Raw genomic sequence first — 16,809 nt, 5'->3', positions numbered from 1 at the left:
TGTGCCGTTATGTCGCTGTCATTTCTCCTCCACCCTCCCCTCCCTCTCCCTCCTCCTTCCATGACTCAACATCCTCTCATCTTTCAACTCATCTCTATCTGTGTTGTCCACTTCCCCTTCCTCTTTCTCCCTCCCCCTGCTGTTTCTCTTGTCATATCCTACTGTGCTCTTTCTCCTCCTTAACCAAACACTTTCATGTTGAATTTTCTTTCTGTTTAACACCATTATGCCAATTCTTCACCTCTGTGCTATATACATGGTTTCTTGTCTTCACTTATCACTAATCCTCTGCTATTTTTACCCATTTTCACCACTCTGTTTTATCACTGTTGCTGAACGTCACTGATCTCATGCCTCCTGCACCTTTCTCTTCACTGCCTAACCTTTTCCCGCCCTCCTCCCCTTTAGCACCATATCTGATCGGGGTTGCCTGCGACAGCTGTCAGGAGAGCCGGGTAAGGCAGGGCAGGACCAGGTGGACCTGGATGTCCAGCGTAGCCTGGAGGACAGCCTGGCCACCGAGGCCTACGAGAGGAGGATCCGCCGCCTGGAGCAGGAGAAACTAGAGCTGAGCCGCAAACTGCAAGGTGTGAGGCTGAAAAAGGAGGCTAAACATGTTAATGCACATCCATATTCTGGTCTATCTAGCATGCATGACAATATGGCCCAGATGTTTTCATCATCTAAATAAATTAATCATATTTAGATCCCACTTGTCTTGAGTATTTTCCCCTCACATCTATGTTTGATTAAAAAGAACGTAACTGATGTTTCTTACCTGACCTGGCACAGAGTCGACCCAGACGGTTCAGGCGCTGCAGCACCCAACAGGCGAGGGCCCCCTCAGCGCTAACAAGGAGGTGGAGATCAGGAGTCTGAAGAGCGAGATCGACATCCTCAAGAAGCAGATTGCTGGTCAGGAATTCTGATATTTAATATAAACTTTTTTTAAACACCAACCATAGTGGCTGAAACTCACCAGTTACTTTTACTGCTTTACCTGACAAATATCAGTTTTAGTCAGGGAACACTAAACAGAATTCAGATTGTGTATAAACCTTGAGAACATAGTTAAACAACCACAGTAAAATGTCACCATTGTTCTACAAACATTTTCACTCAAACTAACCCTAACTTATGTGTGTGTGCGTGTCAGACTCAGGCCAACTGGAGAAACAGCTTGAGGACGTGACGTTGGCTCGTAGGGACTTGGAGGACTCATCCAAACATGTTAAGACTCTAGAGAAACAGATGAAGAGCCTCACACAGGACAGGGACGACATGCAGAAGGTATGTGTGTGTGTTATTTATTTTGACACTGTGCACTGATTCCACCACTGGAAAAATGATCTGTAGCTATAATTAATATGACCTGTAATAATACAATGTTAACTTGAGGAACAATGATGCTATTTTTCTTCAGAAAAGTTGTTCTGTGATATTTTGAGATGACGTTATTATTCTATTGAGTGTGAGCACTTGCATTGTAGCTGTCTACACACACAATGACATAAAAGTAAAAAGTCTTACACGCCACACTGCAACATGGCCAACCAGAAGAAGTCATATAAACTTCTTCATATTGAGGATTTCAGTGTGTATCTGTATTCATACATTTTCTCTGTTGTGACAGGACCTCATGGAGGCCCATGAGAAGCTGAAGTCTCAGTCGAAAGACCTAAAGGAAGCCCACAGTCAGAGAAAACTGGCCATGCAGGAGTTTTCTGAGCTCAATGAGAGACTCACAGACCTCAGGTAGCATCACTGCCACGGTGCACCATTTCCCTCAGCAAACACACTTCCTTGTTTCTCCACAATCACAGCTTCCTGTTGAGGAATTTTAATGCCATATTGAGTTTGTCTAGAAATATAATCTTTTATGAACACACTATAATAATAGGTGGTGATTTATTCACTAACTTGGCAGTAATGTAGCAACTTTTTCTTTGGTGCTTAATGTGCTGTATCATTTCATTTCATAATTGCTTTCTTGGTTATTAATGTTAATCACCAGTGAATTGATCGCAGTAGAAATCTTGTCTTTCTGTTTCTCTTCTGTCTATTTACCACCGGTTCTGAAACTTTCCACGCAGGTCGGCAAAGCAGCGCCTGGCTCGCCAGTTGCGTGACAAGGAGGAGGAGATGGAGAGTCAGACTCAGAAGGTTGAGGCTCTCCGCCTCGAGGTGCGAAAGGCCGAGAGGGCCAAGAAGGAGGTAGAGTAGACTCCCTGTGGTTGCTAGCACACCCTGTTCCCCTTCCTTCACTGGTTGGTGCACCAATCAAACTTTTCCTCTCTGTGTATTATATCTGTATCATCTTTCTAGAATTTTTTATAGATTTCCATGAATATTTACACAGTAAATTGGAAACAATGTGGCAGCGGCTTTATTCCAGTGTGTAATAATTGTGTCTGCACACTTGTAAAAACATTATGGAGATTATGTGGGGAGGTTTTCATCAGTTTAGAGTAATATTATGCATAATAGTCATAATAAGTCTCCATATGTTCCTACACAGCTAAAAACAGTGGAATAAGGCCACAAAATCAAAGGAAACTGAAATGTAATCTCGTGTATTAGTGCAGTAGTTACATGTGTGGTTTCAGTGTTTTAAGTTGCGTTTGTTTTTGTTGTAGCTCTGTAGGTTAGGGTTGTATTGCGTACGTGAAAAGGTCCCTACTTTTCATCCCGGTGTGTGAGCAATAAATAGTGTATGATGATACACTTTCATCCAGTCACTGGAGTTTATGTGTGTATCCGTGATCAGATGGAGGCGCAGACGGAGGAGCAGGCAGCAGAGGCTCAGAAGGAGAGGAAGCTGAGAGAGCGGAACGAGCAGTATAGCCGACAGCTGGAGGAGGAGTTGGAAGGGCTTAAGGTAAGTGTGCAAACACACACAACTGAACATTAACCTGTTCATCTACAGAGTCTCTGCGCGTCCTTAAAATTAAGTGTTTATTTTGTTTGGTTTTGATGTTTTTGCATCCACAACAAGAAGACAAAGAAACAAATAACTCATGTAGAATCGTAGCTGTTTTTATACCTCGTCTTACACTGGAGCCAACATGGATATGAAAACCCCTAAATACCACTAAAGCTAAAAGTCAGCAGTTCAACCTTTTATTGTCCTAATGCTTGCAGACGATATTCTAAATGTCCAATTTAAAAGAAAAGCTGTGTCATGGCAGGTTTCTGTGTGCTTTGTGTCCGTTTTTAGATTAATACAAAGGTTAATTTAGATTGCCTCTTAAATTTCTCTCTCTGTCACCGTCTTTCTTTCTGTCTCTTAACTAATCAGTCCCAATCTCTCTCTCTCCACCACTTCCACCCAGGTGAAGCAGGCCGGCTCCTCTGCCACCCCAGCCTCAGCGGACCAGTCCCAGGAGGTGGGACGCCTGCGGGGAGATCTGGAGAAGAAAACACTCCTTTACGAGGAGGAACTGGCGCGCCGGGAAGCGCAGCATAGCACCGAGCTGAAGGCCCTGCGTAAAGAGCTGCGGGACGCTGAGAGCCAGCATCTCGCCCTGCAGAAAGAGATCCTGATGCTCAAAGACAAGCTGGAGAAGACTCGCAGGGAGAGGTATCTTATCATTTGTCTTTGATTTCTGGGCTAGTTTATAACCATTATTTGATAACACCAGTCTCCTCTGATTAAGACAAATATTTTTGTTGGTGTAGAGCAGGGTTAGTGGTATTGCTGTACTGTGTATGTGTGATATCCAACACCATAAACAGTGATGATACAGTATTATTGTTGTTTTCTTTGTCTTTTCCAGTGATGATTGCATGAGGTAATTACAGTTATATTAAAAAATAGCTCAATTCCCTGTCTGGTATAAATGTGTAGCTGTGAAGTGCTGTTTCTTTTGAATAGTTAGCAATAGTTATGTTAGCCCTAACCCACCAAGAGGTAAAACTCTGTCTTTACCCGGGGGTTCTCAAGTATTTTCATACCTCCATATCGATCTTTCAAATGTGAAAGATGATGCTTTAATCCAAAGCACCAAACAGTACCATTAGTGCAAACATTTTACCAGTAGTAGCATCTGTGGTTTCCCACTACTTAGCCATGACATAGTTAGCATCTTTAACTTAATTCTACAATTGTCAAGTTGAAGGAACCAAGCAGACGTCTATCGAGCCTGTAGAAATGTGGATATAGCTTAACAACTGAGCAAATCCCTTTTTACTCTCATGTTTATCTCAGTTAGTCACATTCCTGAGCTGCAAAATGAAAATTAAAAGCAAACAGTCAAGCAGTTGTGGTTACAGCGCTGGAGAGATGATATGTTGTTGTTTTACTCATTTGTATTCACTCAGTTTAGGTATTTCTGAATCCAAACAACTTAACTCATTAAACTTACTGGTTGAGGACTTGATTTGAGTAAATAATACTGTGTTTCTGAATGGTACAGAGAGGGTGAAAATGGTTCATTGAGTCGGGGAAAAAAACATTCTGTCAAAATGTGCCAACTCAGAGGTTAAATACCAAGAAATAACTTATTTTTCTCCTGGAGACCCCCTGGTAGGTACTCAGGGGCACCTGATCCCATTTTTGAGAACCGCTGGTCTAATCAAATTTTAATAAAATCTTGTTTTTGAGGAGAAAGCTTTAGAGATTTGTTTTTGTAGCCTCTAGCCTAACCTTCCTGCCTGGTGTTACTGACATATTATTCTCACTACTTTCTAATTCATTTTTAAACACACGGCTGTATCAGATTCTAACTGCATTAATGTGTTTGGGCTGAATAATGTGTACCTGGTATTAGTACCGAGCCTTTGATTTAGGTTTTTGAAGAAATGTGTGGAGCGAAGGCCCACACATGAACAAAGGTAGGAGAAATGAGGCTTTTTGACGTAGAGAACATTTGACTGTGTTTGTGATGTGTTTGTATTTACATTGTTATAAAACCGCTGAGTGTTCATAGACCAGCATTTTAGTTCAGGAGGTTGGAAAGTGGAAAACAATTCCTCAAAATCTCTGGTTTTTGAAGGGCAGAGTTTGTATTCATGTTAAAATGACAGAGTCAAGAGTTGTTGATTATATTTAGGGAATAAATTTACGTTTTATACAGTGTCACAAGTTTAACAATCCTGTGCTCTCTCTCCTCTCCAGCCAAAGCGAGCGGGAAGAGTTTGAGACCGAGTACAAGCAGAAGTATGAGAGGGAAAGAGTTCTTCTTATTGAAGAAAATAAAAAGCTGTCCAGTGAGTTGGATAAGGTAAGATATGTATTCACATATACACACAGAACCAAAATCACTCTGAAAACACCCACACAAGTCAGTTTTCTCTTGCTCTTTTTCAATATTTGTCACTCTTTGTATCAGTATTTTTCTGTCTTGCTTTCTCAGCTTTTTAGCGATCTGTTTATCTCCCTAAAACACACACATGCAAAAGACCACAATTCCCTAACCTGCCCTAACCCTTCTTAGTTCGGCCCAAGTGCTTTCATCACATTCCTCACTCCACCCCCTCTCTCCTAGCAGCGCCAAAGAAATCACTGTTCAATATCCCTCATAAAAACACCCTGTAGCCTCCTACACAGTCAGATGGAATGACTCTCTGGATTACGCTCTATTGAATTTGGAAATCGCTCTTGGAAGTTCAAAAAGGCCCCCAATTTAAACAATGTCTTAGAAGTAGGAGGCTTTTTGACGTATGGAATAAAATGTCTACGTGTTGTTTTGAAAGTCTGTAGCTGATTTAAAAAAAAAAAAAAAAAAAAGAGAAAATATCTTGATGAAATGTAGAGGATGTGGATGCCACTGGAATGATAGCACTTATCTCTGTTGCTATTTAATGTATTATTCTGTTATTTCACATGCTGAAAAATTATATTTTCACTCAGGACGGATTAGGGCTGGAATAGTCTTCAGTCTTTTGCACAAAACAGTTCTTCAATACATCCAAGAGTATCTGAAAATATTATCGTTCAACTGCTCTAATGTTTCAAGGGAGACACATAATTTCCACTCTGTTTGCTTTGCAAAATCAAGCCACTCCATCTTCAATTATAAAGACATTTTTCACTACTCGAGACATTGACAACTGACTATTTTACCAGCACAACCTTTAGTTATTGAGCGTCTCTTACTTTTTCCCCTCTTGAGGCTTACTCATGCAAATCTTCTGAGTCAGATTCACCAAACTCTCAAATTTGTCAAAATCCCTCATTTCAGCCTGATGAATGCTGCCAGTTCACAAGTAGGTGCGCGTTCACGCAGAGTCAGTCACCGTGTTAGGGACCTGGAGGGAAAAATAAATAAATAAATAACAGGGATTTTTAAGAGCAATGACTAAACCAGCATCTAACGTGTCCGAAGTGACATTTGCAGGTATGTTTACATGCTGTTTAATGTGCTGCAGCTGAGCAGCTAATTAGCTATGTAGCCGCTAACTGATGTTAGCGGTGCACTCGTATATAACATTTTTGTCGTACTAGTGGCTCTTGCATGAGGTCCATTGTTTTTTAGTTTTTTGTTTTTTTTTAACTGACCTCATGTAGCTGGTAGAGTAGGCTAGCTTTAGCTACAGCCGTGATTTTTTGTTTGATGGCCATTTCCAAACCTGGGGAAACATATGTGTGGTTCCAGGTGCATCCATGTTATATCTGCTTCATCACATCTGGGCGTGGGAGCATCATTCTGAAACATGATCTAACGAGCACGTCGCACATTTTGATATAAGCCAAAGTTGTCCAAAACGAACAGTTGAATACTTAAAAATAAGTCAAGAGGCACGTCGTTTACTCTGCAAGAGTTGTTTCCATTATTGTTAAATGTCAGCAGTGAGAAATCAAAAGTACCTCGTGTGATTTTATACATTTGTAACCATATTATACAATGTGTTTCTGATGAGGTATAATGTCCTTGCATTATCCGTCAGCTATCCAAGCCTGCTGTTACAATTAAATATTGTCATATGGAGTGATCTCATCACAGGGAAACCATTATAGAATTAAGCATATGGTATTTGGTAGGCTCTTATTCAAAGAGTAACAGTACATGCTGAAAAGCCAGCGTTCATTTCCCTGCATGTTTATGTTTATTTCAGTGACTCAGGGCCTTCTCCTAAGCACTGACATTCCTTTATGACCATGACTGTCCTCAAAGATATCCTAAACATTTATTGGCAGTCACCCACAAGACTGCAAAGCCATTGCAAAACAATATTAAATTACTGTCTTAGCTTGAATATTACATCACAGTCATGAAGGTTGCAAGACGCCAAAAATGTGCCCACAAAATGAGGTATTTGAGCAAACAATAGGGCAGTTTGAGACTTGAAATGATGTCACCATGGTAATGTGCTCACACACCTCTCATATTAAAGGATTCAGGAGAACGTTTTTAGATTCCCTCTGTGTGTGTGAAGGTGTGTGTGTGTGTGTGTGTGAATGCTCACACCTCCTACGGTGGTCCAGTGTGGTTGAAGCATCTGGGAGTTGAATCATAAAATCCGTCCATAACCTTCAACAATACAGTGATTAATTTTCCACATGTACCGTACATATTGAACCAATCGTCACTTCCAAAGCCCGACCGACACCTCCGCGTGTAGTCGCACAGCAGCTGCTCACCTGTTAGACTCATTACACCGCTTTTAAATGTTATGTCACGGTTATGTTGTGGTGTGTGTTTATATATTAATTAATCCATTCACCAGGTCCCATAGTTCCTAACGACGGTTTTAAAACTCTGTGCTCTTTTAATATGATGTTTAATATGACCTGTGCGCATGTGCTTTTTCCCTCAGCTGACAAGCATGTTTGAGAAGATGAGCAGCTCCAACCGGCAGCTGGAGGACGAGATGAGGGAGCTGGCTGACAAAAAGGAGAGTGTAGCTCACTGGGAGGCCCAGATCACAGAAATCATCCAATGGTGAGACACAACAACTCCCTGAAATGTCTCTAAATACTTGCTGAGGTGTATACTTTCTCACAGAGGCAATATCACAAACTGAAAGAAAGTCTTTAATTCCGCCTTACTCATGAAATACACACACACATGCACACACACTCCTATGTTGTCTAGCAGTGTATGGCTGCTACCTCACAGTATAACTGCAGCATTTTTCACATACCTCAGAAGATCTTAGAGCTACTTGACCCTCCCTTCCTCACAGATCACTTCCCATTGCAGCTGACACCCTGCCAGCTGCTCGCCTTCCCTCTGTTGGACAAGCCTGCAGTCTTCACATAGCACACATAGTGCGCACGCACACATAGTGCGCGCGCACACACACACACACACACACACACACACACACATGCAGACACAGACACGCACACACACACACATTCCAAACATGCACATACAAATGTTGAGTCTGGAATTTCCTCTTAGAAGAATTCAGTGATCGATGTCGCCCCCTGGTGGGAATGATGTGCTGTGAATATGTTACAAAATGTCACTAAGAGGTCATTAATTGTTGAACAAAAAAAAAATATATGCAGTCTTCTTAAATGTTTATTTTTGGGTGTGAACATGAAAATTGTGATGTGCAGAATGAGGCATGTTACACATTTTGAGTGTGTGTGCATGTGAAAGTCATGATATATTTGAGTTAGGGAGAGTTTGGTGTTTATACTTTTAAGAGTGGGAATATTTATTCTGCCTTAGCGTTGGGGACTAATGAGGCGCTCCGGTTTGTTTGCGTGCAGTTAATGAAGTGTGGAAGTGATGATAGCAGTCTGTTTTAGGGTCACAGTACATAAAGAGTGATGCCAAGTTTTTGTCGTCCTCTCATGTATAGTAATGCTAATCTGTGTGTTTGTGTGGGTTTGCTACAGGGTGAGCGATGAGAAGGATGCTCGCGGCTACCTGCAGGCTCTGGCCACAAAGATGACCGAAGAGCTGGAGGGACTGAGGAACACCAGCCTGGGAGCAAGAGCCACGGTAAAACACACACACACACACACACACACACACACACACACACACACACACACACACACACACACACACAAACAATTTATAACTGCTGTAGATGCCCTTGAATGAAACAAAACGGCTTGTTATTGCTGATACGGAAGTATTCTGTGATTATAACCTGTGAAATGAATCAAATTGCAATGTGTGAGTAGTTTTTTCCAGGATAATAGAATTAGATAAAGTCATTTTGTTACATTTTAATGTTATGTCCTATTGATGTAGTAATGGATCTGCATTATTATTTGCTAACTTCTATCTCGTTTTTCAACCCCTCCTTCCTGTTTTAGGACATGCCGTGGAAGATGAGGCGTTTTGCCAAACTGGATATGTCGGCCCGTCTGGAGCTGCAGTCAGCTCTGGACGCTGAGATCAGGGCCAAACAAGGCATCCAGGACGAGCTGAACAAGGTCAAGGCCAACAACATCTCCACAGAATGGTACGGATACTTTATAACAGCAGTTGTTCACTGAAAAACAGATTTGTACGAGCGTGTTGGCAGTGATCTCTGAAGAAAATCTCTCCATCCCCATGGTTAACATCTGCTGCATTAATGTATTTCTCCGATCCACCAGTAAACTGCAGGAGGTGGAGATTAAAAATCAAGAACTCCTGGCAGAGATCGACAGGCTGAAGAAGGAGACGGAGGAGCTGCGGCTACGCAGAGGTACGAGTGAAAATATGAAACAAACACACAAAGAATGATGTCGTTGTTTCGAGCGTCGCAAGTCTTAATGTACATATTTTATTCCTACTGACCCCCAAAGTGCTAATGGCAAATTAATGCAAACAAAAAGACACTTTAGCCACCACTACTGCTGTAGATGGTGGCGTTGTCATGGTCACATCCACAACACACACAGTGGTCTGAAACAGCATTAGAGAACTTCATATTTGAGCTGTCAACTTTTCCTGAGAGATTATCACTGTAAAGAGGGTTTATATTACAACCGGGGGGCCCATTATTAGAGGGTTTTGCGTCAGCCCCCCATATTTGAGAAATAAAATCATGTGCTATGTACATGAAAATGTATTGTTACTTAGGTCATATGAAACACCTCCCACCTCTCACAAGCAGTCCTGTGACTCATTTTGTTTAAGTCACCCTTTGATGTTTTAATATCACGTACTTAACCACGGTTGTGTTATTTGTTCTGTGTCTGTAGGTGTCAAGCACCAGGATTCCCAGAATTCCTTCTTGGCTTTTCTCAACGCCCCCACCTCAGCACTCGACCAGTTTGATGTAAGTATTCGTCGGTTAATCAGCAAAAGAATCTTTACTGGGACGTTTTTGAATATACTGGAGGTGTGAGCAACTATATATCTGTCTAGAATTGAAGGATTTAAAATGTTTGATCACAAGAAACTTTAAAACCATCAGTTGTCGTCATTTTCTTTGTCTTGAATCAGATTTATTTTTCAGTTTTATCTCTGTGTTGCTTTTTCGTGGTTTTTAATCATTTTTGTTCCAATGAATTTTCCCAGATTTTTATTTATTTTTGTTTTTACTTCTTTGGTTGTTTCCTTGCTTCATTCTCTGGTACATCAGGACTCTTATTCCTCCTCCTCATCCTCTTTAATTGAGTTTTGGGAAGACGTAAGTTTCTCCTGGCTAGGCGGAGGTTCATGTTTGTGTATGCAACAGTAGCAGTATGCTGTAGGACTGTGAACATATTTACTAGCCGACAAAGACGGTGTAGATCTGTGTGAGTACATGCGTCTGTGATTGTGAGTCTGTGCATCAGTGCAACTGTGACAAAGAGTGGATCCACTGCAAAAAATGTCAGTCCTGTCATTTTTATAAGGTGGAAATCTTACTTAATTGCATATTCATTTTTCCCATTTTATATGACATTGTTTCAGCATCACTCAAAATTATGTTTAAAGATATTTATTCAAGTTTTATCAATCATATTGGAGAGAGAGAGAAATTAACTTACCCTAATAATGCTTTTTTAAAGGTTTAATGGTTAAATATGAAGGCAATACTCCTTACAAACACTTGGCATTTTTTGCAGTGCAGTATGCAGGTGCTGGCTAGTGATTGTAGGCTAGTGGGCCATGTGAATGGCTCCACTTTGGCTTTTTAGTGCTAGGAGTTGGTTTGAACCGAACCATAAAGTGCACAGTATAATTTTTAAAATCCTTCATAAACCCCTTAATCTTCTGTTTATAGGTTTTTCAGCCAGAAACTGATCTTTAGTAGTCGTCGTGCTCCATACTGACTTTCCCAGCTGTTCCCTCCCCATCATTATGTGTACTTTTCTACATTAGCACCCATCTCCTCACTCTCCAGCCTCTGTCCTTCAGTTAAACCCTGGTGGACATTACAGTAGTTTAATATAATAAAAGCTTGTCTTTCAAATGTGTGTTTTCAGCTCAGTCTTTTCTGATATTCACTCATCTCTGTGTCTCTGCCACTCTCTGCCTCTCCTCCTGCCACTGAAGCGCTCGCCATCCGTTGGCCCAGCTAGCAAAGGCAGACGTGTAAGCACCATCACTGCGCTCTGTGATCGCTCCCATTGAGCTTTTCTAAATGTGCCGTCTCGTCATGTTAATGTTTTACTTGTTTGTGTATTTCCTGTGTATGTTTACTGTGGCTGTTTGGTTGCATGGCAGGGTTTTTTTTTTAATTTGTGATGGGTTTGTTGTCAAGGGCAATAATTGGTTTGATTGTTTTATATTTTAATCACATTGGGTATTGCTACATGTGCTGCCTGTGTGCACTGGTGTGTGTATTTTTCCTTTTTATTCTTCAGTGTAGCTCTATGAATCACCAATGCATGGTGGATGGTGTACGCTTGCGGTGTTACCAATTAGCATGGTCTGTGGGCTGAAATATGTTATTATACATGGTGAACAATAAAGTTGTGGTCAGTCTCTCTAAGTAGCTTTCAAAGTCCAGACCACAATATCTGTTTATTCTTTTTTTCCATTGGTATATTATGGCACCCACCCCTCCCTAAGCATGGATGCTGTATAGTTTTCTCTGATTTATTTGGTTCCACTAACACTTTGTACTTCTTTTTCCCTTCTGTCTCCTTCCCTTCCTCTTCTCATCTTCCTCTGTCCCTCCACCTCATCACCACCTTGTTCCTCTCCTCAGGTGGACTCTATGGATAATTTCACCCCCTCCAACACTCCATCCCGGGAAGAGGACCCTAAGTCCCACCTCAAGTCCCGCTCGCGCTCACCCTCCATGGCTAGCGATATGGAGCCCATAGAGGTCAGACAATCCCACGATCCCTAAGTCTAGCCGAGCGTCTACAGGCCACAGTGACTGCTACATGCTGAAATAAAAAAGATTGATGAGGCTTATTTTAGTTTAGAACATTAGGACAGGAAAAAATGATGAAGAATAGTGAAGCCGAGCAGTAGGAACCTCTCTCACAAACATGGCATGTTTGTCTGGCATGTGGAGGAACAAGAAAAAAATGGGTCCAAATATTTTCCATACCAGTTCAATTGACTATTTGCAATTAAATGTTCAGCTGAAACAGCTACTCAGAGGAACTCACAATACTGAGACTGTCAGATAGGTCAGCGCTTGTGAATTGTAAGTAACTCGATTATGGAGAAATGCAAGAAACAGCAGTACAACACAATAAGTAGGAGAACATTGAGGTTGGCAGTAGACTCCAATCTAAATTGAACCTGGCACATTTTCACTATTGAATATGATGTTGCAAGTGAAAACCAGTGTCCAGACTGTGACTTGAGTCTGTTTCTGTTTAATGGCATTCGGAAAAGTGCTTGTTAGTCAAAATGGGAGCAGAGTTGCCTCGCTAGTTTCTCAAATTAAAAAGTAATAATGGACTTAATTTAAAACATGTAGAGCTCCATGGAAATGTGCAGAAAATGTGCAACTGCAACCCTAGCACAATGTTGTCCAGTGTATATGAAAAACAGCATTGGTGGGGGGGAAAAAACCCAGCCAAGATGCATTGATGTGTCTCACTGCTTAATGTTTTTGTTTGTTCCCTCATGCAGTTGATAGACCATCCTCCTCGCACAGTCCAGACCCCCACCATGCGCTCAGGAGGCTACGGCAGCATCGGCCGCTCCTCACCTAAGGTTAGACGTTTTTTCTGTGGAGTCACACTTCGTCGGTTACACAATCAACCTCATGTTAAGATTAATAACCACTCGTTTGTTTCTCGCTCTCCAAAGCCCAAAGCACATCAGTTTGTGGTGAAGTCATTCAGCACGCCCACTAAGTGTAACCAGTGCACTTCTCTCATGGTGGGACTCATACGTCAAGGTTGTACCTGTGAAGGTAAGAAAATGAATAACGTGAGGTAGAAACACTCAAAACCTACATAACTTTTGTCGTTAATGATTCCAGCTCATATATTCTCATCTCAAACCTCTCATCTGTCTTCATATCGTCTCCTCCCATGTCTTCGTCCAGTGTGTAACTTCTCCTGCCACGTAACATGTGCGGACAAGGCTCCGGCTGTGTGTCCCGTGCCGCAGGACCAGACGAAGGGCCCGCTAGGTATCGACCCTCAGAGGGGTATCGGTACCGCGTACGAAGGCACCGTCAGGGTGAGTGAGACTGACAAAGGCCTCGGTTGTTTGTTGGTTGGTGACTTGGTTGTTTGCCTCAACACACAAACATGGAACAGTCAGTTGAGAAGAATGTAGATGTTTGGAGACGTTGGGACAAGCGCTGGTGTCTTAAGTTGTTTATTTATTCTGGAAATAAACCAGATTTTCTGTCTGAATCCACTCAAAAGTAAACAAAATAAGGCTTTTGGTGGATGCATTGATTTGATGTTTCTTACAGTACCATGACTCCTCACACTCAAATACAGATGCACCAAGCAGGAATGAAACCTGTTTTCATACAGTTCTGACTTGGCACCTTCATATTTCTAACATTCAAGAAGGTATTTTAATTACAAGCTTTGTTACTGGTCCAACTGGTAAATAACTAAACTGTGTTTCTTTATCTGTCGTAGGTGCCCAAACCAACAGGGGTGAAGAAGGGTTGGCAGAGGGCGATGGCTGTGGTTTGTGACTTCAAACTGTTCCTCTATGAACTGGGAGAAGGAAAAGCAACACAGCCAAGTGTAGTCGTCAGCCAAGTCATAGATATGAGGTAAGACGACCACAAAGCAGGTCCTCACATGTAGCATAAACACGAGAGCTGAAACAGTCAGTTGATTCATTTATTAGTTGATGGACAGAAAATTAATCAGTAACAATTATTTTGACAACTGATTAATTATTCCATCCTTCGGCTCTGGCTTTTCATGTATGAATATTTGCTGGTTTTCTCTGATAGTAAACTAATTATCTTTGGCTTTTGGACTGATGGTAGGAAATTTAATGGCCATTTGTCACTATTTTCTGACATTTTATTGATCAAATAATTACTCAACTGCAGAAAGATCAATAATGAAAATAACCTTTTTATTATATTTACATGTCAACTAAATATCCTGAACCTTCAGTCCAGGATGATTTATTGTTTGAAATGAAACAGTAGAAGATGTTAACATACTGTAAATCACAGCTGAAACTAATGATTATTTTTATTATTGATTAATCTGCTGATTATTTTCATTTGGTTTCTAAAACATCAAGAAACAGTAAAAAGTGCACATCAATCCAAGGTGACGTCTTCAAATGTCTTGTTTTGTCCAACCAACAGTTCAGAAAATCAAAAATATTCAGTTTACCTGCAACCATCAACTTAAACAATCAATAATATGTAACCGATAATCAAAACAATTCAACAATTCTTTCATCCAGGGACGAAGAATTTTCAGTGAGTTCTGTCCTGGCCTCTGATGTCATCCACGCCAGCCGCAAAGACATCCCCTGTATATTCAGAGTAAGTTCTATCTAATAGTTCCGCATCAACAGCTAAAAACAACAGAAACGCGTCTTAACGTGACGTTTCACAACCCTCCCTCCGTCCCCCCGTCCTCTTCCTCAGGTGACGGCGTCCCAGCTCTCTCCCTCCAGCAGCCACAAGCCCTCCATCTTGATCCTGGCCGACAGCGACCAGGAGAGGAACAAGTGGGTGGGTCTCCTCAACGAGCTCCACCGCATCCTCAAGAAGAACAAGCTCAAGGAGCGATTCGTCTACATCCCCAAGGAGGCCTACGACAGCACGCTGCCGCTCATCAAGACAACACAGTCTGCTGCTATCATAGGTGGGCGTGAAAGACGTGAAATACACGAGAGCTCGGAGAACAGATGCACTGACCAAACCGAATTTACTGCATCTGTAAATACACCGCTGCTCATCAAAATCCCAGATGTACACACTCTCCTTTTATCATCTAATCTTTACCGTGTCATCATCTGAAAGATAAATAGCCCCTTGTTTGTGTATTTTTAGCTTAGCTGTTCCAGATACAGCTGAATCTTTGTCTGACATCGTTATGGCCTTTGTGGCTCCAGGCTGAATTCATAAGACAACCAATTAGAGCCGAGAAACCCTCTGTGCTCGGCGGTTCAGCGCCCACTGTGTTATGAAAATAGAAGTTAGCAGATTGGAACATTTTTTGCGCAGAATGCCCTTTTCTGTCCCCTGTCTGGCTCTGAAATGGTCGTCTCTTTTTATTTGTTTTGCTCCTCAGATCACGAGCGTGTCGCCCTGGGCAACGAGGAAGGCCTTTTTGTCATCCATGTCACCAAAGATGGTAAGATCCGCTTGGAAGCTGGGCGCCCAGTTCTATGTCCTTGTTTTTTGTTTTGTTAATGCTGTTTTTAGATGTGTTTACACAGATAGAGAAGGAGGATTGATGATCTGTCTCCAGATCTGCTTCTGTTCTCTTCTCATGTGTTTCCTCGCTCACTCCGGCCCCTCTCCCTCCATCCATCCTCAGAAATAATCCGGGTGGGGGACAACAAGAAGGTGCACCACATCGACCTGATCCTTCAGGAGCAGCTGCTGGCCGTCATCTCCGGCAGGAACCGTCACGTCCGTCTCTTCCCCACACAGGCCCTGGACGGCCGCGAGACCGAGTCCTACAAGCTAGCTGAGACAAAGGGCTGCCAGACCATCGTCTCCGGCCCCGTCCGCAACGGCTCGCTCACCTGCCTCTGCGTGGCTATGAAGAGACAAATCATATGTTACGAGGTCAGAAAACACAGACTAACTTATCTTTGCACACAACCATCAACAGTTTCACTCATTCACCAGGAAGCTGTCTTCTGTAACGGCTCCAAAAACAACAGTCATTAAGAGACTGTTGCTAATTCTCTTCTAATCTTCTTGAGCCAAACACATTCCTCCATATCTAAACTGCTGTCTCCATTCATAGGAACCTACATTTTCAATACAACATTTTAAAAACCAATTTGTCTTCTGCACTCCAGGTGAATAAGAGCAAGGCACGCCACCGTCGGCTGCGAGAGCTGCAGGCCCCGGGGCCCGTCCAGTGGATGGGTCTGCTCAGTGAGCGTCTCTATGTGGGCTATCAGTCCGGCTTCACCCGCTACAGGTACTCTACCTGTTTATTAACTGATTTAAATACACTAGAGATGTTCCTGTAGCGGTTTTGAGTATTCTGCTTTTTCTTATTAAAAGAAATCTCAATCTAATAAATCTTGACTTTGTGTTGTCCGATCACAGTGTCCACGGTGACACGTCCCCGGTCAACTTGCTCCACCACGAGGACCACACACTGGCCTTCATCCCCCAGCAGAGCCTGGACGCCCTCTGTGCCGTGGAAATTTCCAGCAAGGAGCTGCTGCTGTGCTTCAGCGCCATAGGAGTATATGTGGACTCTCAGGGCCGCAGGTCACGTCAGCAGGAGCTCATGTGGCCAGCTGTGCCCAACGCTGCCTGTAAGTGTAGAAATTAATTCATACAGTAATGATATGTAGATGTGGCAAAAAATACCAAACCAAAGAG

At 42.2% G+C, this 16,809-nt stretch overlaps 1 protein-coding gene across 9 annotated transcripts in view; it reads left to right on the top strand.

The window, feature by feature from the left end:
- Positions 1–16,809, top strand: part of cdc42bpab (CDC42 binding protein kinase alpha (DMPK-like) b) — an 80,077-nt gene that overhangs the window by 54,699 nt on the left and 8,569 nt on the right. For 5 of the 9 annotated variants that reach the window (XM_044376729.1, XM_044376730.1, XM_044376731.1 and 2 more), the window contains 26 exons: positions 409–587; positions 793–915; positions 1,157–1,290; positions 1,634–1,755; positions 2,094–2,214; positions 2,768–2,878; positions 3,333–3,580; positions 5,117–5,222; positions 7,759–7,883; positions 8,795–8,900; positions 9,224–9,372; positions 9,509–9,600; positions 10,100–10,176; positions 10,483–10,530; positions 11,382–11,420; positions 12,040–12,159; positions 12,924–13,007; positions 13,104–13,209; positions 13,345–13,481; positions 13,898–14,037; positions 14,694–14,775; positions 14,881–15,100; positions 15,530–15,592; positions 15,779–16,032; positions 16,272–16,396; positions 16,528–16,742. In XM_044376729.1, coding sequence (XP_044232664.1) covers positions 409–587; positions 793–915; positions 1,157–1,290; positions 1,634–1,755; positions 2,094–2,214; positions 2,768–2,878; positions 3,333–3,580; positions 5,117–5,222; positions 7,759–7,883; positions 8,795–8,900; positions 9,224–9,372; positions 9,509–9,600; positions 10,100–10,176; positions 10,483–10,530; positions 11,382–11,420; positions 12,040–12,159; positions 12,924–13,007; positions 13,104–13,209; positions 13,345–13,481; positions 13,898–14,037; positions 14,694–14,775; positions 14,881–15,100; positions 15,530–15,592; positions 15,779–16,032; positions 16,272–16,396; positions 16,528–16,742 — 3,326 coding nt within the window. The remainder of the gene's footprint in view (positions 1–408; positions 588–792; positions 916–1,156; positions 1,291–1,633; positions 1,756–2,093; positions 2,215–2,767; positions 2,879–3,332; positions 3,581–5,116; positions 5,223–7,758; positions 7,884–8,794; positions 8,901–9,223; positions 9,373–9,508; positions 9,601–10,099; positions 10,177–10,482; positions 10,531–11,381; positions 11,421–12,039; positions 12,160–12,923; positions 13,008–13,103; positions 13,210–13,344; positions 13,482–13,897; positions 14,038–14,693; positions 14,776–14,880; positions 15,101–15,529; positions 15,593–15,778; positions 16,033–16,271; positions 16,397–16,527; positions 16,743–16,809) is intronic. The other 4 variants (XM_044376732.1, XM_044376737.1, XM_044376736.1 and 1 more) reach the window with 2 other exon arrangements.

The sequence above is a fragment of the Thunnus albacares genome, chromosome 16, assembly GCF_914725855.1.
Source record: "Thunnus albacares chromosome 16, fThuAlb1.1, whole genome shotgun sequence".
Classification (NCBI taxonomy): Eukaryota; Metazoa; Chordata; class Actinopteri; order Scombriformes; family Scombridae; genus Thunnus; species Thunnus albacares.
The sequence above is the reverse complement of the archived record's forward strand: the minus strand, read 5'-3'. Positions and strand labels throughout refer to the sequence as shown.